Genomic DNA, 22134 nt, shown 5'->3' with positions numbered 1-22134 from the left:
TTCACGTTTGACTGTATTTTATTATTAAAGCCATTAAAACTGAACCATGCCCATATGTTTACATCTGAAGCGGAGTTACAGTGGTATCTGAAGGTGGGCAGAGAGGCACTGGAGATGATTATGTGCTTTTTTTTTTTTTCTTCTTCTTCTTCTATTATCCCACATGGTGAGGTGAATGATCTGGGGTGGGGCAATAGAGTAGACATTTGCAGCTGCTGGAAGATCTAGTGTAATATAAGACAGGTTTTGAGATCACAATGAGCCTGAAAGTGGTGAACCAAACAGCCAGCATTCACTGATGTCCACTTTAAAAAGAAAAACAAAAAAAGGCATTGTATGATATGAGTCACATGTGAGGCATCCGTAGTGACATCAGTGATTAGCAACGGGCGTAGCGCCGCCATGACGACGGAACCGTCTTCTTCTAGTGATGCAAAAGCCGCTTCGTAACCTCTCTATCCTTTAAAACTATTGCATGAACAAATCTCCGCTTTTAGAAAAAAAAAGAAAAAAATGTTGTATTTTTGCTTTACAATTTTTACATCCAGTGGTATAACAAAAACCCAGCAATGTATGACATTAAAAAAACTAAACAACAACAACAAAAAACAAACTTGAGTATGAAACATTCAAATATATTACACACCTGTTTGGGATGGCCCACCTGGGAGTCTGGCAACCTCCACTTACAACACACTGGATCTGAAGAATGACTCAAAAACCCCTCCCAAAAAACTGGATGAACATAATGCAGAAACATACTTGCAAATACTTTAACATTCACTATATACAGACAAACGTGGCTTTTGCTGGGCCGTCACCATAGTGACCATGATAAGGGGGGGTATAGGGAGGGCCCGTTGCGAGAGCCCAGCTGTCCTGTACATGCAGTGGAGAGATTCCAGGTACTTAAAGGGGAATGGGGCGGGCTCAAATGCCTATAGACAGCAGCGTCGGACATCACTAAAAGCTACAGTCATACAACATGGATTATAGTAATTTGACTGTCTCCGTTTTATGTTTAGGTCAACAAAAGAACAATAAAATAAAATCCCCAGGAGCACCTTCAACTAACACTGACAAAGGAGAAAACTGTTTATATACAAATGCACATTCTTTACATCTCAGTCCTTCCTGCTGCTGCTGCAGGATCCTCTCACACACGCACACACGCACGCAGGGGTTTCTGGGAAGAGAGGACCTTCCCTCCCCCCACGGTTCCCCTCTCTGCTAACAATGGAAGTGTTGGCGTGAAGCTGCTGGACCTCCTGTTCAGTAACAGCCAAAACAAAAATAATTCATCGAACTAAAATAAAAACACGATCAGTGCAACATCGTAGGCAGACAAAAAGACACAACAAATAAGACTTTACAGCTTTAAAAAGAGAAACGTCTGGAATGAGGCTTTTCTGTAAACTTCTTACTTCCTCTTCTGTTTCTATGAATAAATACACTCACCGTACCTGTTTTGTTTTCTAGTTATCCACTTTCATGTCATCTATACCTCTTTAAAATGCTCTCTTCCTTATTGAAAAAAAAAGGAAAAATCCTACACAGCTAAAATGATGTGAAATGTAAAAGCGCTGGCGCTAGAACATAGTTACTTTCTCTATAAATAGTTTTCAAATAAATAGACCTGTATCACATTGTCTGGAGGATATCTGTGGTGTTCAGCGTGGTGGCTGCTGACGGAGTCCCAGTTCTGCTTGGGCGCTGCACGTTTCCAGATTATTACAGTGGATGCAGCTTTATTTTAGCAGAAAGCGGTCGGGGTGGGAAAAAAAAAGGTGCGATTCCTCCAACAGTTCCCTCCTGAAATCCCAACACTTTTCATCTGGTAAGTTCGGCAAGTCCTCGTCGGCTCTGTTCGTGATTCGGCACGGTGCAAAAATCAAGACCTTTAAAAAGACATTCCCTTATTCCTATCAAACCGAGAGTCAATTCACGTTTCCTTTCCCTAAATATCGCTCCTTTAGGCTTCCCTGGCAACAATTTAGCACTGCCAAACCGAAACATCCCCGATCCGATCATCATTCGAAACATCAAAGACACACAACAAAATTGGGATATGAAGTACAGGGAGGGCAGAAGGGACAATGCTGCCTCATCACTGAGTTTCACGTCTCCGGGACAGACAGACGAGCTTTTATTTTAGAACTCTCCCCACTCTGCTTGTGTTTGGCAGCAACACACCGTCCAAAAGGCCCAGGAGAGAAGATGTGGGTGGGAGGGGGTAAGTAGTAGTAGTAGTGAAAAAGGGCAGGGGTGATGATGATGCCCCATAACTGCATGCTTGTCTTGTCTAATTCTCCAGTCATAGATTGGCAAAGGACAGGTGGTCCGCAAAAACAAGAGAAAACCGAAATGAAGAAAACCGCTCCAGAGAACCGCATCACTCAAAATTCCAGCGCCAAAGGGGGAGGGGATCAATACTTCCAAAAAGCTTCGTTTTCCACTATTCGCTTCCCTCTCAGCCTCTCCGTTTTGTCTTTGTCCGCCACTTCCTTCTCTACACCAGCTGGTAGCCTGAGCCGGACGTCTGGTCGTAGTCTATTGTGTACTGCGTGGTCCAGTCCACAGTCACAGGCCGGATCAGGCCACAGCAGCGGATCTCGAAGAAATCTATGAGATTTCTGATGCAGCCGTGGCTAGAGGGAGTCACAAAGAGAATGTCGCAATGCCCCAGTTAGCTTAAGATAGAACAGAATAATTAGCACGCAGCTGGAAGTTGCTTAAAACTAAAAGGAAGTGGCACAACAACGGAACCCTGCGGCACACCTCTCCAGATGATATGAAAACAAGGACATGACTTACTTGAAGGGGCTCTCGATGGACGTGGCCGTAACCTTAAAGTGCTTGTATCTGCGAGCGTTCATCCGCTCGTTTGTGGTGATTCCAAGAGCCGCGATCTACAGTCCACAAAGACATGGTCAGCTGACATTCCAGAGAAACACCAAACCGTGTCCCCTCCCATCCACCCATTTTCATCTAGATGAAGCTGTACCTGGTAGAGCTGACACATGATGAGCACAGCCACCCACATGAAGTGGAAGACGCTGTTGAGGAACATCCAGAAGATCCAAGGCGAGCAAGAGGCAATCTGGGTCAGGTAGAGCCAGAAGCCATCCTTGGCATAACTGGTGGCGCAGTGCATCTTCCAGTCTGGAGATCAGAAAGACAGGAGTTAGAAGGACGTTTGAAATTAGGAACAGATGAAGATAAAACAAAAAGTGTGCGGAGCTTACAGGAGATGCAGCCATATATCATCCAGCAGATCATACAAAGCAGAAAGAAGAGATAGCCCATGAAGTAGCGGTGATTCCCACTTCCTGTAAAGGACAAAATATTTGATTTCATTTATCTATCTGTTTGTTGATTGTTTATTCCTCCTATGGTACGAGTCGGTGCGGTTTGGTATGCTATATTGTCCATGTCCTTTAAAGTAGTGGCCAATCATACCACACCATTCTTAGTCCACCTTTAGTTGTAGGTCAATAGGACGATGGTACGGAAAGGTTAGAGTGGAACTACTGGCATCACTGAACACTGTCCATTGAGTGAGAGTCCAAATGTTTATGGAAACACTTTCCTGACTACGCCAGACCATAAATTACCATACCGAACTGACCGTTGATGTACAGCGCAATGGAAACGAGACATAAGTGTTGAACATGTCAACATTTTTGCTCAATTTAAATCGTTCTGAAGGAGTCATTGACATACAACTCACATCAGATGTCAGCTACCAACTCAAGTAATTCACAGATACAAAGAAATCAAAGATACTTTCACAGATGAAGATATGGTTAAAGAATTTGAATTACAGGAAGTAATAGGACTATTTATAGAACAGGATTGTTTCTGACCAGTGTCAATATCATTGTTCCAAAATTGCAAGCAACTACTTAAATTACAATTAGTGGGTTTTAATAATATTCGATGATCCCACAAGGTGAGGCGAGTGTAACACATGATGCTGTATTATATCTCTGAAGAAGTTTTTAAAACAGAGGTTAAGATTACACAGATGGACCTGCTGTTTGTTCAGACAGTTTCCTCACTTTTAAACCATCATCCTGACCACAAGGTTAGAAAAAGGAACTGTTCAAAGCCCCCCACCCCCTGCATAACTTCCTTCCACTATGGTCTCCATTCTGTTTTACAGACAACAATGACTCAGGTTTGCTTGTTTTTCCCTCCATTCTCTACATTGTTGGGTTTCTGTGGTCAATTGTAACCAGTTTTCCCTTTTCCAGGATGTTTGCTTCAACCCACCAGGGCCTGATGGAATACCATGAATGTTCAGACGCACGCTGGGTCTTAAAGAGTTAAGATGCTTACATCGGCTTCTCAATCTTGGATGTTGAACACATCCTGGTAACTGACTTACCCACACAGTTCCCCACCCAGGGACAGTGGTGGTCAAACTTTGCGATGCAGCGGTTGCACACGGCACAGTGTTTGGACCGGACGGGCTTCCGTATCTGAAAGAAAAACACAACCAGGTGAGCTCTGCTTTCTTTTCTTATGACCTGCAGGACATAACAGCTTTCAAGGAGGAGCTTACCAAGCAGGTGCTGCAGAATATGCTTAGATCCAAGCTGCCTGTCTCGGCTAACTCCACAATTGTCTGAAGAAGAAGAAGAAAAAAAAACTGAACAGAAAATATTTATGGTCTACGCTATACATTAGCAAGGATCACATTATGGTCTTGGATAAAGGAGAGGCACAAATCAGAATATTGTGGTCAATCTCTTTAGCATCTTACATAAGCAATTAGCAGTGTGTACATCTGGAAGAATTTAAAGCCTCATTTCAATTCTGAATTGTCAAATAGCCATGTTCCATTGCAGACACAGGCAGAAAGCCACATACGGCAAAACGATGCAAGATTGCAGTACTTTATTTAGACTTCCTGTTATCTAGTGAGAGTCTTGGTCTCTCTTGTAGCCTACATGAACTGCGGAGGGCTTTGTAGTCTCCAAACTAGGGAACATTTGGCTTTCCTCATTCACAGGTTGTAGAATCTGGGGCCTGGTAGGAGACAGAGACCCTTCTCTCCTCTAATACTTTGTGATAATGAGGGACAAAGAGGCCCAAAGCAGCAGGGCAGAAAATCTGAAACGTTATACAACACTGCAATGCAACACGGAGAGAAATATCAGCCAAGACTGTAATTCAAAGTAGAGCAGAGAGATTAGTGTTATATAATCACCCAGTGATTATAAAGCTGGAAGGGAGGGATACCTTTTTCTTCTGCTCCTCTGACGCCTTAATGATTCCAGGATCAGACTTCCAGGATTTGCCAAAGTTGTAGAACAAAGCCAGGGTGTTGACCAGGAACGGTATATGGACCGTGGCAAATGGAAGGTGTGCAGAGGGGTCAAGGCAGATATTGAAAATATGGCTTTATTTATTTGTTTTTTTTTTAATTCTCTATGATTTTTACAGTGAACTGACTCTTGAAAACACTGAGCTACTAATTTAAAACTGACTCCAGTTGGTTTTACAATGGCCACTTTTTATTCGTTTCTCTTGATTGAAGCGAACTGAAAATATACTGTACAGTACTGTGACTTTAAAACTTAAGTACGTACTGAAGTGTGATATTTGTGCGCCATTACACCCCTAACTAGGACTATTTTGTTTCCTTTGTATTCAAAACTACTGCCTCCATGTAAAAACCTGCAGCATTATTTTACTTTTATTTTTTTAAGTCATTAGAAAGGGAGCAGCATCAGGAAGCCAAAGAAATCTAGAAACTAGTTTTAACCAAATAAAATGGTTTAAAAAATTCTTTAGCGAGTAAAACATGCAGCATATATAATTTTCTTTCATGTTTTGTGATTGTTAAAGAAAAAAAAACCTGATTCGCAGGACAGACCTCAAAGAAAACAGGAAATTGGTATAAACAAGGAAAAAAGTTGCTACAAGGTACAATATTAGAACTGAACTTGCTTTTGCCAACAACAATGGCCTTTAACTATTGTTAAAGGCTTATTTTAACAATAAAAAGTAATAATTCTAATGAAAATGCAGTTAACTGTTTCTCAATAACATCCTGAACTGCGGTGAGTATGTTCAGTGAATACTAGAGGTGCACTGATAAATCAATGCCAATTTCAGTCTGTACATGTGCAGTTAACAGTTAACAGCCCCCCCCCTCCCCCCCACTGCTCCCAATTTGGCAGGTTTGTCACTATTTTTTACTTTTCAGAAAAAAAAGAAAAAAGAAAAAGTTATCGGAAAAAATTGGAAACAGTTTTCTACTTTGAGGTTCTCGATTAACACTCAGATGGAGACACTCGGGTCTCCTCTGTTTCACAAACACACCCAGTTAAACTGGAGGTATCCTGCACCAGCTCACCCCAACTTCCTTCCAAGAATTCATTTGGAAGCTATAAATCACAACTCATCTCACTCAGGAAAAAAAACAAAACTTCTCCAGCTCCATCAACAACTGGGATTTGTTTGCACAAGCTAGGATATGAAGTGAACGATGCCTGGACCTAGAAAACCTGCGTGTGACGCTGTCAGGGCAGCCAGTCACTGACGTTCCTCTAACCAAGGTGAAGGAAGGATGATCAGTTACTGGACTGTCGGCTGTAATTTGACGGTGAGTCAGCTGGATCCCACAGGAAACCAGCCAGTAGACACTCCGGACAACGCCTTTGTGTGACAGGCTTCTAAAGAAACATGCAAATCTCCAAACTGAATCAGAATTATGAACCAACGATTCATATAAAACCAAAAGATTCCTGTAGCGCTGAAGACATGAAAGGGAAACAGGAGCTTAATGTTACAAGGATGTGTCACCATCTTCCTACTGTGTGAAAGAAGCCCCAAACTCATCACCTTCAGATTAAAACATCCAGTTTAAGGAAAATTTGATTTACCAAAGACTTTCTGGAGAAAAGTTGTATCATCTGTTGAGATAAAAATCAGCCTATTTGACCCCAATGAGGCTGACATGGCTAAATGAAAAATCTGTAGAATTTTTGCATCTGATTAAATAAAAAGCAGATTTTTCCATGGCTTCCTTTTTGTATTTTTGTGCAGAAAAACATCTGGATGACTACTTCCTGTTGGACCATAAGGCACTTTAAGGGGGACAACTACTGAATTAACACCTGCTGAAGCTCACATGGTTATTTCTAATTATGTCTACACTCTAGTTAAAGGTTGACAAAATAATCTAGAACTTGGTGTATGCATCAGCTAGTTTCTTTATGTGACTGAACAGAACAGAGCAATATGCTAAGTGCTAATCTTTCTGCGAGTAGCTGCAAGCTAACACTGAAGCCAGCAAGAACAAACGGAACTGAAAGTCTAGGTTTAATAGGAACTCATTTCCCCTTGACTAATGATCCATGTGCGATCACTACGCCATGATCGACTTTCTCTCTTTACAGATGACTGCACGTGTGCAAACATGTCTGCTCGAGAGCATTTAAGCAACTGTAATGGATGTAATGTTAATGCACCGTTGACATGGCAAACATTCGCTTTTCTTCTTAGATTAGCTCAGGTTAACGAAGCAGTCAGCGCCCTCCCACATTAGAGATGCAATGAGGTGTAAAATGAATGTTTCCCACAGCAATGATGCCCTTATCTCACCTGGTGTAATTAGAAGCTAGTGACCAGAAAGGCTAAAACGCGAGTACTGATCTGCTGCGGCCGATTGCCATGAGAACCGAACACGTGCTGCGCTCGGAGCGCCGGGGTGGAAGGATATCATTCCAGAACCAGTAAAACCAGGTGGAGTACATCCAGAACTTGGTCGCCAGGTAGATTCCCAGAGGCAGAGCGCTGTGCATGGAGTGGTCAAAGAAAGCCCTGTAGAGGAAGGGGATCGGGAGGGGAAACGGTTGCCGTTAGGAGCAGCTTAGCTCTGATTGGACCACAGCATGTAAGTTTTTCACTTCCAAGTATGTGCATGCACACAATAAGGGTGATAAAAGAGGTTCCTTTTTGCTCCTAAAAAAGTTAACTTTAACTAAACAAGGGAACGTGTGGAATCTATTTTTATTTTTTTAAGCTGGGACATACTTGGAGAGGAACTGCACGGCGACCCAGACGCCAGCATACATGACGCCCTTGATCAGCCAAGAGTCGACGTCCAGGTCAGCGATGAAACCCACCAGCCAGATGACGACAAACGGAGTTCCCAGCATCACTTTCTGTCTGAACTCCTGATTTACAAAGGAAGACATGAAAATTTTAAGAATGCACAACTCAAAAATATATATAAGAAACTAAGTTATAAAGTAAAAGTATGAATGTTAACGAGTTTGTTTCCAGCCTGAGAGCAACGTCCAGCAATGTTGAGCACAAATGAGCTGAGACACATGTCCTGGTTTTACTATATAAATATGAACTGAAGGCAACTAAACTTGGTGACAAAAAGACTCTTTTAAAGATAAAAAGCTGCTTTAAACAGCCAAGTCAGCATAAAGTCTTGTTATCTATTGCACGAGTACAGGGTGAATCTAGATTGGACCAGAGCAATGAAAATGCAGTAAACAGAAAAAATTGGAGATATTTGCAGCATTACTACCTGTCCTCTGCGACCACTCCACAATAACAACATTGGTTTCCCTAACTGTGGGTGATTGGCTGATGTTTACGTGTGAAATCAAACTCATCTACTTCTGCAAAGGTCTGAAAATCTATCACTCTGACAAAAACCAGACTCGCCAGGTCCGTTTTTAAATATATTTTCGAAAAATCTGTTTTTGGCCGCAATAATTTACAGTAGTAATACTTAGAGACCCACCAATGAACTAGGATAAAACTGAAATCGGACAGTTTTCTGTTTTTTTCTGATAATTTAATATATATATATATATATATTTAAAAAAAACTTCGGTCTATAGAAACATCAACTAATTCCTTGTAGTTTGATGCAATCTTTTTAGTTTAATTCAATAAAAAAAACTGTTAGGCTCCTAACAAACTAGTCCAAAACACAAACTCTCTTTAATCAGACATTTTGAGTTTCCATTATTATCAATAACATACCACAGAACACCATTTCTCCAGAATACACAGAAGTTGCTGTTCAACAATAATACACTTCTCTAAATATGACAGGAACATTCAGCAGTCTCAACCTGGAATTATTTGTAAAGACATAAAAGAAATTTAATGAATAAGTTCTGGGACCATCTGATAACTACAGTAATGTGAATGTAGCTAAAAGCCAGGCGTGTCGCAGGAATCTAAAACTACTAAAGCCAATCTATGCAGATAATGGAAAGCAAGCTAATTTACCTTCATGAGCTAACATTCCAACAGGTAAGCAGGGAGACAACAAATCATTTCAGGAGAATTAATAAAGATAATAGTTGAAGCTTTGAGACAGTCTGGGGTGTGTTTTGGCTCGTCCACCCACTCATGTTAAGTTTAATGATCAAACATCAAATTCAGGCATGTTTAAACGCTGCTGTAGGATTTGCTCCTTAATAAAAACAAATAGAAGGAACCACCCAAGGTGATCCGAACAAAGACAACAGACTGGGACACTTCTGGCTGTTCTGTTCTGACTTCCTTCAGAAGCCTTTTTGAAAGGAGATGTTTCTGGACAACAGGAAGCAGCAGTCTGACCAGCCTGGGATGACATTAACTATCTCTGAATAAAGTTGGAAAGGCACATTCAGTCTGAGCATGCCTCCAGCTGCCGTGTTCACTCTTAAACAGAGATTATTGATGCTTCTGATAAACTATACAGCTACAATAAAATGTGTACCTTGTCCATCTTCAGTCTTTTCAGATATGACGGGCTGTCGTAACCTTTGGCCTGCCGCGCTTCCTGTAAGTGATTGATCATCCAGACATTCTTCCTTTGCTTGGCGAGGTCCAGAGGCGTTTCGCCCTGAAGGTGGGAGAAAGAGCAGTCAGTACAGAACATTGTTCTGGTTTAGGGCTGAACGGTCCAGGAAGAGTCATTATTCTGTCATGCAAAGTATTTTGCTCACAGCCGCTGATATTTATTACCTAAATATGAGGGGTTGAGGAGGTTGTGGCGTTTAAATAACCTAAAATCATTAAAAAATTTAACTTAAGTCCATGATTAAATATCCAAACTTGCCATTCCACACAGAGGAATATATTACAAGCATTTGTTTCTGATTATTTTGACTATTAAGCTAATCGAAAACACCTAATTTAGTTTCTTACAAAATTTGAACTTTGCATTAAAAAAAACAAAGTCTATGTAGGGTGGGCTTAACCAAAGTCTACGCCTCAAGAATCCTCTCCTCCGTCAGCGGCTATCCTGTTGTTTTCCACTTTTTCCTTCCACTAAACATCTCATTAAAAATGCATGGAATCCAACATTTTAACAACCTGCAGTCAATTTCTGCATAAAACAATCTTTTTTTTCTTCCAAACTAGTCTTATACTTTTATTTTCTCAGAAAGTTAGGATTTATATTAGCCGAAATATATGAGAGTGCAATGACTTTTTTCCGTTTAATTCCTGAACTGAATGAATTTCTTGGTGATTTTTACACCGACAGCTGTGCAAACGAAGGGGAAAGCATCACCTTGATGTTCTGCGCGTCGACGTTAGCGTTGGCGTCCAGCAGCAGGCTGATGACGGTGGTGTTGCCGGCCAGCACGGCCCAGTGCAGCGCCGTGTTCTTGTGATACTTGTCGCCTAGATTGACCGACACGTTAAAGGTCAGCAGCAGCCGGGTGGGATCGACGCTGGAACGAAGGGAAGAGAATAAGGTCAAAAATAGAAGAAATCCTATCTGATAAAGATGGTCATCTATGTAGTGCTTTCAGAAAACTACAAGTGTAGCTTATCTGGGCTTTTATGTACCGAATTTTATGATTTTTTACATTCCAAATGGTTTTCCCACTATGATAATGTACAGCACTATAACAAAAACATGCTACTGTACAAACATACACACCTGTGTGTCCTGTAAGCTGCCCACATGAGAGGAGTCATGCCGTTCTGATCCATCATATCCACATCCTGCCACAAAAAAAATAAAAAAATAAAAAATCATAGGATCACTGGAAGAGGAGGCAGAAGAACAGGCTAAAAAGTGAAGCAGTGGGCGCCCCCTGATGGAGAATACTGGTAAAAAATAATAAAAAAAAAAAACTTGTTTCCTTTCCACACCTGAAAATAAAATACGCATCATATTTTTTACAAGATTATTTCAAAGAACATCTGTGTCTGACTTCATATTTAAGAGGAAACCCATCTATTGGCCATTATGTGATAGATTGTTAAACCACTGATTCATTTATTATAAAGATGTAGCAACCTGTTGTTTTTCATCATCCTTTATTTGCAGTTGCACAAGAGGTGACGTCACACTGTGTGTGTTAGAGGTTTATATTTTTCATGCTTTGATGTTAAAAACTGATTTCATTACTTTTAAAATGAGAAAAACGCAATTACAGAGTTGACATTTTAAACTAGGGTTTAAAATGGGCTTTTAATAGCTAATATTAGCATTAGCATTGTTAGCGCAGTTAGCATTATTAGCAGCGGTTTCTGCATGTTTTTCAGCTACACTTCCTACTTCAGAATGTTTCAAGCTGCCTGTTATTTACTGCACTCTGGCATTCTGAATTATCACTTCTGTAGATAATATTTTTCCTTTAAATAGACCAAAATGTATAAGAAGATAAATCTGCATTTATTTTATTAGTTTACACTAAACTGAACCATTTTCTTTACTCAGTATCAGGAGTGTTCTTGCCAGAGGCATCTAGCAGTGCTTATGTACTGTGGAATTGCTAATTAGAACACAGTTGTTTTTAAGGGTTTGTTACGGGTCAATCACTAATCATGGAATCAGTCAGATTGGTAAGTAGTTGGTTCTTCCTACCTGTCCTTTGGCGATGAGGTATGCCACAATAGAAGTGTGGCCGAACTGGGCGGCCAGATGAACACAACTGCACCCTTCCCCATCGATTAAAGACGGGTCTGCGCCATACTTCATGAGCTGCACCACCATGGAGAGATGGCCTTGTCTGTAGGACAAGAAGAGTACAAGACTTTAAAACACATGCAGATAATTCTTCTACACCATCCACTGATTGGGGGACAGAAAAATATCACATACTTGTAACCAGCATGTGACAAACTAGTGCGTCACAGTTGTTGTGGCAGTAGGATGATGCAATTTTAGGAATTTGCGTTTAACCCTGTCTGCCCAGTGAGAGTCCAACTGGTGGTGGAAACGCTCTATGATACACCAGACCATAAAATAGTGCACAACCATAGTGCCGTACCACTCAGTGGAGACAAAGGATTATCTATATCATGACAGAGACGTAAAACAGAAATACTGAACAAAACTGAAATTATTAGGGTACTTTTGTGGCTCTTGGCAGCAGTTTTGTACTTCTTGCATAGCATATGTCTTTCTAACTAGCTAGCAAGCAGCTTGTTGCCTGATTGAAAAGTCCCAGAAGAAAAAAACCCATACGGAATATATGAGATTAAATAGTGGTGACACGCAAAAATTCAAGACCTGTGATTAGTGTATTTAAGGCCAACTTACATTTTCTTTCATGTATTCAAGACATTTTAAGGCCTTAATTTTAGACAAATTAATTTAAGACTTTAAATAACAACTAAAAAAACAGAAGTTCCCGAACAGTTGTTAGGGGCTTCAGAAAGGTCACAGACAGCTGGTGTTGGTGGCAGGGGGATGAAACCAGACCCTTCGGTGTCTAAAGCAGTGATAGTGCGGATGTCTGCTGTTGAATGGGCCCATCAATAATTCAGGAAGAGGGAATGCAATGCCACCTGTGTGCTTTGGGTGCAACTCGTGTGACCTTCCACAAAACGAGGACTCAGTGGATATTACGGAAAGAAATAAGGAAGGAAGTGTTTTTAGTGCATGAAGACACGGTTTTATAGTCTTAACAGTGAAGAAAACAAGTCCAAAATGTATGACTTAGAAACTGATATCCAGAAGATGGACACATTTTTATATAAAGGAATTAAGTTTTGGATGAAAAGGTACATATTTTATAGGTATTCTTCTATTTCATTCCTTAAAATGTATGAATTTACAACATACATACCTGAAAAGGGTAATATAACGAACAGAAATACTTCTGACACTTTAAATATATGTGTTGGAAAACATTAACCTTAAATGGCAGCACTGCTGAACCGGTTAGGAGTGTTGAGCTATTCCAAGGTTTTAACTGTTCTTTTTCCATAACCAATACAATTTGCCGTCACACCTTTATCGCAGTATGGAGTCCTTTTAACAGGATGCCAGAGGATATGCTGCGGTGACCACGCTATTCTCAAAGCATGCAGGAAGAAAGTGCTGGCCCTTCCCTTACATCAGGGGTCAGCAACCTTTTCAGTTCAAAGAGTCCTTTTTATGCTAGCACAATAAAATACACCTAGAACCATAAAACCATTTTAACTTCTAGAAAAATGATTGAGATTTGTTTCCATTTAGACAAGAAGTTGAGTCCTAGAAAACACAGAGTGGAGTACCTGAAGCTGCCTGTTTGAATGGGCTGACTTCATTAGTTTGACAATCTAGAAGCTACTTCTACTATCCTTCTGACTCAGTTTGAAAGGAGCTGGCATCATTGCAGATGAGGTAGAAGCAGGAAGTACCTATGAGTTATGCATTTTTAAAATAATTGCATTTTTAAGGTTTCTGCAGGTTTCACCAACTCAAATTTCAGACTTTTAAATACCACTACAAATGGAATTTAAGACGCATATCTCCACTAAAATGTACTAACTTTGGCCAATTATCTGCTGATAATTTTTCACTTACACAAAAATAAACACAAAAAAGCTAGCTAGCTAGAAAAGGTATGTTAGTCACCTTGAGTCACAGAATGGAATAATGATGTCTGAGTGTGACTCAAACTTTTGCCTGATAGAAAAGTTCCGCAAGTTACAAAAAACATGCATAAAATATACAAGAATTTTTAAAAAGTCCTGCCACGGCAACATTTGTTAAAGGCTAATTTACTTTTTATAGTGGATTTAAGGCATTTTAAGGCCTTAATTTTATATACATAAATGTATGACTTTTTAAGTTTCTTTGTAACTCATTAGTACTCGACGTGCGTCATCCCACCCCCAGGTTATCTCTGGAATATCCAAATAATAACCAGGGTTAAGAAATAAGTGGAATAATGGCGTTAAATAATAAATAATTATTGTTTTGTTCCTCTTTGTGAATTAGCTCAATCTCAGTCAAACTCGATGGGATTTATTAAGTACAGGAGACTCAACCACAAAAAGTAAATTTCAGTTAAGACGTATGAATCACAGTACAACTCTTTGGTTCTTAAATATCCATTTTCTTGTTCTGCTACAGTAAAAATGAAATCCAGTATGTTTAAACTCGATCATATGAAGTGATTTAATGTAGACAGGTTAGATCAGGAAGATGTGTGTCACCTTGTGGCCCAGTGCAAAGGTGTAGAGTTGAGGTCTCCGCCCAGCTGGTCAACTATGGCCCCCTTTGATATATAGTACCTGCACACAAACACAACACACTGAGTGAAATATGCCACTTTGTCTATTTTCCCATCTTATCAGTGTTTAAACTCTATAAACAGAGAAAACAGCTTGTTCCTCTCACAGGAAATTACACCCAAGCTACTGCAAGCACAAGATGTTCTGCTCCAACTTACTTCACCAAGTCTATCCTGTTGTTGATGGCGGCCCAGTGGAGAAGCGTTACGTTTTCTTTGTCTGGCTGCCGAACGTCAAAGCCCGCCTCCACCAGCTCTCTGCAGCGCTCGAAGATGCCGTACCTGCAGCACAAGCAGGAGCGCGATCAGACACTAGCTGGGTTTCCACTGACTATAGAATTGCACAATTTGACATTTGCTTTATGGAAACACGGCAATTTGATATTGAAAAAAACCCCCCTCATTTTTCAATAAAATGTTTTGGCGCTGGGATGAGGTGGTTTGTTTGGCCGTATCGAAACTGGTTTACTTCACAAAAATGGAATGGAAACACTTCTTATGCATCACACGAGTCACATGATCAACAACGGGAAGTTACTACTGACGTAAACTACAAAGAAAAAGACAACAGGAAGTAGTTGCAGGATCATAGTCTGGCATATCTTTTAAAGACTTATTGGGTGAACAGAGTTTTTCACTTGTGATTTTTATTTTTTTTAGGTGTTGTTGTCTCTAGTGGCCTTTATTTGAAAGTAGTTTGACAGGAAACAGGGTAATGAGAGAGGGAGAAGACACATGGCAAATGTCGCCAGGCCAGGAATCGAACCTGCGACCACCGCCACGAGGACTAAAGCCTCAATACGCGGGTCGTGCTTTGCCCCTGCGCCACCACAACACCCATTCACGTGTGATTTTAACTGCGTTTCTTTTTTAATGGAAACACCACAATCACAAAACAGCTTTTTTTTCAACACTCGTGGAATATTGACAAAGTTTCGTGCACCTTTGTAATATGATCAGGTTTAAACGATTCAAATTCATTCATGTGGATAAACCCCACAAGACATTATGGAAAGTGGTTCCTTACACTAAGAACAAAACAGTTTGTCATTTTCCTAATAATTTCTCATAAAAACATTCAGTTACTTCAGTAACGACCACCCTCATTAAGCCACTCGTTAGTGAGAAAGGAGTGGCTTAATGAGTCCATTTCCCCTGACACAGACAAGTCTTGTGCTCACTGTGTGGCTTTGACGATATCCCAGGTGCTGTAGTCGTCCACATGGTTTTTCCGGCTGACGTTCTCGCTGTAGCCGTGGTTGTAGTGACTCTGGGGTTTGATTTCCTGGGAGATCAGAGGAAAAGAAAGGAAAGGAAAAGAAAAGCCAGGTTAGGCTGTGACAGAGTCATGGAAGAGACTGTAGACTGGACCGTGTGTTTCGAAGAAGACAAAATATCATTGTTAAAGAAGCTGGTTGTTCACAAAGTGGTGTATTAAAGCATATTCAAAGAAAGTTGAGCGGAAGGAAAATCCGCACCATCAACGGGGATAAAGACAGTCTTGAGAAATTTGCTGTATTATAAATTATTAACAGTAATTATTGTGCCAAATGATAATATTGTTGCTTTGAAAACATTTTCAAGAAACATATTGATAATAACATAATAATCCAAATTTGCTCTCTCTGAAGATTTTTTTTGTAAAGAACATTCAATACTGGAACTGGAAGACATTTTGATATAAAAACGCAAAGTCAAAACCAATGAATAAAATGGAAAGAAAAACCACAACCGAAGCCATAAATCAAATGGATTATCATCTCTCTGTAAACAAAACTGCCCTTCAAAAAATATTAATCATCAGAATGGAAATGATCAAGCACATTTTAATTTATAACACGACTAATTGCTCATTGTGACAGACTTATTCTAGAATTGCATAAAAAAGGCTTAAATGAAAACTTTTATAAACGCAAAATGAGAAATTTTGCAGTTTTTAACATCCAATTAATCTTCAGAATAATCTGTAGATTAATCGATAACTAAAATAATCTTTAGTTGCAGCATACTTTTAAGCGTGCCTCTGGATTTTATTTGCAGGGGACGTCTGCAACTGTAAGCCTTCCAACTCATCTGGAGACTCAGTTAAGGGGAACAAATGTCTTTCTGCTTCCTCTGAGCCTCTGGAGCAGAAAGAATCTGTTTTTGCTTTAGCGATTATTATTCAGTCGCTTTCTCAGTTCCTCCCTTCCTGTAGAGAGAACCTCTGAGCTCTGTTTTGATCCACCTTCTCCCCTCTGCCACCTGAAGAGCTGAGGATTGCATTTGTCGCCATGGTGATATCACCTGGGGGCATTTCTTTTTTCTTTTCACTTATTTTGATGTTGTTACCTTAACGTTACGTTCAGGTTGGTGCATCGTCTTCAAGCTGGGCCTCGGCAGAGCGGCTCGGTGAGGCGTGAGGCTGCCGTTCCCTAGGAGAACCGGCTCACATGTTTAAGGCTAAATACGATTCCCACAATCATATATCACACTTTTAGTTACTGCTGTATAAGAGAATCAGCATCGGCTGAAGATTCTCACTGAACTTGGCTGCCTCCCGGCCATTCTTTAGCTGCTGCCGGCTGTGGCCATGGCTAACAATCCAATTCAGCCTGAAATTAGAGTCATTTCAGGAGGCTAATTCAATACAGAAGAGCAGCTACAGTGCAGTGATTGGAGGGAGAGAGGGAGAGCGGATGATTCTACTCATTCTTCACTTGAGTAGAAGAATCAAGTGACTGAGCATCGGCCTGCCTTTGTTTTCATTTAATAACCAAGCGAGCTAAAAGCTTTCTCACTCACGTTTAAATTCTTTCTAGAGTCGCGCCGCTCATAGCGTTGGTATGTTGGAGTGGCTGTGTTAATGCTGCGGCAAAAGCAAATGAGGTGGATTAGCACCGGTTGCCAACAACGAATGGTTTCATCCAGGATGCGCTGCTGTGGCCTATCGTCGCTGCTGCGCAGAAGTTTATTTGTTAGCATGCTAATAGTCTTCGATCAGAGGCCTCTGCAAATGAGTCACCACACTGACTGCTACTGGCCCACAGCATCACTGTCCACAACGGCCTTTTGAAGATACTTGTGTGATACGAGTTGTGACAACATCTCCTGTCTTTTTTTTGTATTTTTGAGTAACTGAAGTTGATAAAGAATAGGTTAGGTTGTTATGGTTCCTTTTAATTTTTCATATGAGAATTAAACACCTTCTCACAAACCAATTTTCTGAATTCTCCATCTGTTTTTTGCGGATTTCTAAAATACAAAAATAAATATTGCCAATTATTTTAACATCACTTTTTCTACGGAGATCTGGACTTTAATATGAAATCTACAAAAACGGATGGAGTTCCATAGTTTTTCAGTACCTGCAAAAACTATGGAACTATGGAACCAAAAATCATTGGTTCTGAGATGCTATGCAGATTAAAATACGCAACCAAAACATACAAGCATTTACAGTGTAGTTTTCAGTTATTCTGATAAATTTCTTAGAAGAGCTGTGATTTCCATTAATTGGAATAAACTCCAATTAATGTCTAAAACCCCACAAAACTGTCTGGATTGATAGTTTTACTATTTTCTCCACTGTTTGTTCAATCAATACCAATAAATTTAAAATACATCTTTTAACAAATTACTTTGTGAAAACATTACACCATAAAAGCTGATATGGTTTTTCTAACAGCGCAAGATAGGAAATAACTCCCAACGAGGACAACATCCTGTTGTGTTCTTCCAATTACAGAACAAAAAGAGTAATTACATCTCATCTCCACAACAGCAGGCACTGCATCTCATTCAAGCTCCGTGACCCACCCGTCTCTTCTTCTATTGTTCGCCGGCTGCGTGGGAAGACAAGGATCAAGACGGGGAAACCTCCAGCTTCAGTATCAAGACTTTCTACGCAAATATAGACAGGAAGGAATCCCAAACAATGGACAAATGCTTCTGTTCTTCTGTATTTCACAAATGCATCCACCTAGAACATTTTTTAAAAAAACAACAAAAAAACCCCTACAACCTCTATCAAATGAGGCTAACAAAACCCCCCGCCCCCAAAAGCAACAGATATTGGTATTAACCCCAGAAAGCATGATCAGAGCATCTGTAACCTCTACAGAAAATCTGTAGAGTAATATCAGAAAACCTTAACTGGAGTACAGCACAGCTATGAATAGTTTGTGAAATTGTGTTAAATTACAAATAGAAGCCATAACTAAAATACGTCCAGGTATGCAGTTTGTACAAAGTGCCAGAAATCCTCCATCTAAAGCCATCTTTACTGAGTAAATTAACCCATATGGCAGCATATGGCTTGAACAACGAAGTGCCACCATGAATCATTTCCAGTGCTCGCCGTTGAAGGCGACAGCAGGATCTAAACCGGGCCCTGCTGGCCACAAACCAAGTAGTGAAACAGGACTGCTGCTAGAGGAGCATGCCAACTACCGCTGAAGCAAACTACAAACAGACACGCTGCGACTGAAATCCCTGCCAAGCAAAAAGAGCAAATAATAAGCAGTGCACAGACAAAGTAATAAAACAGAGATTGAGAATAGTTTGAATTTACAATTTGTCTTTTTCTAATGTGTGCAATATTCGATAAGCGGCTTTGACCGTAAATGATCTGAATAAAGTAATAAATTAATCTCGGTGTAGATCACTGGGTTTGTTCAGAACAATTAGAACATTGTACTTGTTGTCAGGTTAAAGTAAATATGCATAAAATAAATCAAATCAGAATTGGTCAAAATTAGTATCAGCCAGGACATTCTTATTGGTTTGGAAATTTGATCATTTCTATGGTAAATAAAAGAAAATATATTCTGAAGATTCCTCAATGTAGATTTGAAGCCAGCAGATTTTTTTTTTCATAACTGATGAAGGAAATGCAACAAAGTGCATCCTGCCGGTTGATGATTTAATAGACCAAAAATTATGTTTGATAAATTTTATATATAGGAAGAAAGAATTGTGCACATCCAATTATTTTTGTCCTCAGACTTTATGTCAGAAGCAGGAAAACAATGTTTTGGGTTGTTTCTGATCTGCAGTGCTCCACAAATATTAAAATCCTAGTAAGGAAAACTGGTGTACCACATCTAATTAATTCATCACACACAATGACACATTCCCACCAAACCTCTTCCTTCCACTCAACTTTACATTTATATGATTAGATGTCGTTATCTTGGATTAAATAGAGACTGTTTTTAATGTATGTTTTTTTGTAAATATTTCACAAACATAAAAGTATCTAATTTGGGTGAATAGCATTTTTTTCTGATTTTTAAGTTTTGGGGTCTCAGTCAGTGACCCAAAAGCCAAAAACATCAATTATTTGACAATAATTGTTATGGGAAACCAAGGACAAGTGTGAATAAATGTTAAATGCTCTTTCTTTTGATGACTTTTATCTTTTTAGATTACTAGACAGAAAAATGTTTGGCAATTTAAACATAATTGGTTTCTTGTTTTCCCCCCAAAATTTCATACTTCATGAAGCTTGAGGAACTGAATTGTGGATGGTTTTATTAAGTGATCAACCCTAATACAACACAACACTGATGGTTTTTTTTTTTAATCTACAAGAATTAAAAACCTTTCTAATGACAATTTAACTTGAAGAAATAAACCTGTAAACATCGTTGCTAATCATATTCACCAGATCAGTGTTCTCTGCTGGCGAGGGCTTCTTCTCAGCAGCTCTACAAAGCAGAAGCGCTTCAACAAAGCTGCATGTTCTACAGATTTCAATCCGCCTTTGCATCCATGGATTGTGATGGAAAATCAAGTAAGATCCGAGGAGGCCAAGCCTCACAGCTTAACGCTATTCCATAGCTTTAAATGGTCTGGGCTGTCTTTGGCAGAGAAGGGAATGTTAAACAGGTGGCCATAATGCAAAGCCTGATTATATATACGCACTTGTTTGTAAATTGCACATTTTAAAGCACGCGCGACAGAAACAGGCATGTTTACAAAAGTGTTATCCGAAAGAATAAGTGCTAGTTTTGAGAAATATCAAAACATATTAATTGTTGCCTAGTAAAGCATTTTGTATTCCTTTTCCGGCATGTTTAGTATATCATGGTTTTACCTAGTCGCTTTGTGGACAACTGTTCAGTTGACGTTCATTTCCATATCCCAACCAGCGATAACAGCAGCAGCCAGGGCTGTCACTTTAGCCACAAAGCTAACCTCCTATGACAGGAAGGATTAACCCTTAACGTTTTCCGTCGCTTCCTTTATTGTTCAGCCTCGCTCGGGACACACAAACACATAGTTCCTCTCTTACCAACAACATTTCTCAACGGTAACATCCACACCAACATCTGCCCAGCGGTTGCTGGCTGGGCAGCAAGAGGAGGGGGCTAGCGTTAGCGATTAGCATCGCTAGGCTAGCTGGCTGACACCCCCCTCACCCGCCTCCATCGGTGGTAATGCAGGGGGCATTCGGAGTTTCCAACAAAGGCCCAGAAAAACAGCGAGCCGCACCGAGCCAAACCGGCAGAACCCGTTTTGGGTGTGTTCATACCGCCGTGCAAAGGCGTGGAGCTCCCGGAGCTTACCTCGGGATGGAGAATAGGGACGCAGCCTGCTTCTTTCTCATATTCCTCCATAGCGTCGGCCATCTTGGTGGTGACAGTCGCCTAGCATTGTGGGAAACAAGAAGCTGCGTAGGGGGGGAAACAAACAGAGGCGGAGGGGTGGGGGGCGGTGTCAAAAACAGATTAGATCAGTGCAGCACTGATTATATGGGGCCCCAACTCTGATTATGATGCAGCTCAGTTTAAGTTAAAGGTAAAGTTTTGATATTTTAAAAGGAGATTCTGTTAAAAAAAAAAAAAAGCAATGGTTCCTCTACCTGTGGTAGAGAGATGTAGATGTCACACTGGGTTTGTAGAAGCTTAAATAAACCATTGGATTCTAACAGCTAGCCATAGCCATACCCTTTCTGTTTCAGCTGTTTTGTTTTAAAATTTGAGTCAACTAAAATTGAAAATGTTAATTTCCCTGTTATGAGGCGCTAGTACAGTAGAGCACCCTGGATGTCATAGAGAAAAGAAAGATATCCAGAAACTGCTACTGATGCAACACCACAAAGTGCATTTTTGTTGTTGTTGCAGTGAAGGCTGCACAGTTCATCTCCATTTTGGATTTGAATACAGGCCTTGGGTCTCTCCACATTGCATGTACCAGTTATGTCCATGTTAATGTCCTAATGTCATATAGTTACATTGCAACATTTCTTTTTTAAAGGTTCTGTTGGCTCTAGTGGCCTTTATTTCAAAGTAGTTCGACAGGAAATAGGGTAATGAGAGAAGGGGAAGACATGCAGCAAATGTCGCCAGGCCGGGAGTTAAACCTGCAACCACTGGCACGAGGACTAAGGCCTTAATACGTAGGTTGTGCTTTACCCCTGCGCTACCACAGCACCCCCACACTGCTACATTTCTGTAATAAAATAATAAAACACTGTAAATAGTTATTCAGTAAGTTCAATAAGTGAGGAGCATTTATTAAGTGGCAGTTCTTGCATGACTCCTTCTGGTTCCCTCCAACCAATCAAAATGCGGGAACTTATGTTAAACTCTATGTTGGGATAAAACACAGTGGCTTTGCATTTATCTCCATCTAGCGGTTGTGCGATCCCTTT

General features: G+C 40.2%; 1 protein-coding gene across 2 annotated transcripts; it reads right to left on the bottom strand.

The window, feature by feature from the left end:
* Positions 1-21177, bottom strand: zdhhc17 (zDHHC palmitoyltransferase 17). 2 transcript variants are annotated; one of them, XM_028043802.1, is made up of 17 exons: positions 21047-21177; positions 15677-15780; positions 14655-14777; positions 14419-14496; positions 11855-11999; positions 10922-10986; positions 10547-10709; positions 9749-9874; positions 8050-8192; positions 7736-7836; positions 5248-5372; positions 4568-4630; positions 4391-4484; positions 3246-3329; positions 3005-3162; positions 2815-2909; positions 1-2648 (listed from the first exon to the last, which is right to left on the bottom strand). In XM_028043802.1, exons 1-17 carry the CDS (start codon positions 21107-21109, stop codon positions 2510-2512), a joined length of 1869 nt encoding a protein of 622 aa, XP_027899603.1. In that variant the 5' UTR covers positions 21110-21177; the 3' UTR covers positions 1-2509. The 2 variants fall into 2 exon arrangements, with proteins under 2 accessions (XP_027899603.1, XP_027899604.1); XM_028043803.1 differs by lacking the exon at positions 21047-21177 and adding an exon at positions 20773-20932.
* Positions 21178-22134: the final 957 nt, after the last annotated feature.

Source organism: Xiphophorus couchianus, chromosome 17 (assembly GCF_001444195.1).
Source record: "Xiphophorus couchianus chromosome 17, X_couchianus-1.0, whole genome shotgun sequence".
Taxonomy (NCBI): Eukaryota; Metazoa; Chordata; class Actinopteri; order Cyprinodontiformes; family Poeciliidae; genus Xiphophorus; species Xiphophorus couchianus.
The sequence above is the reverse complement of the archived record's forward strand: the minus strand, read 5'-3'. Positions and strand labels throughout refer to the sequence as shown.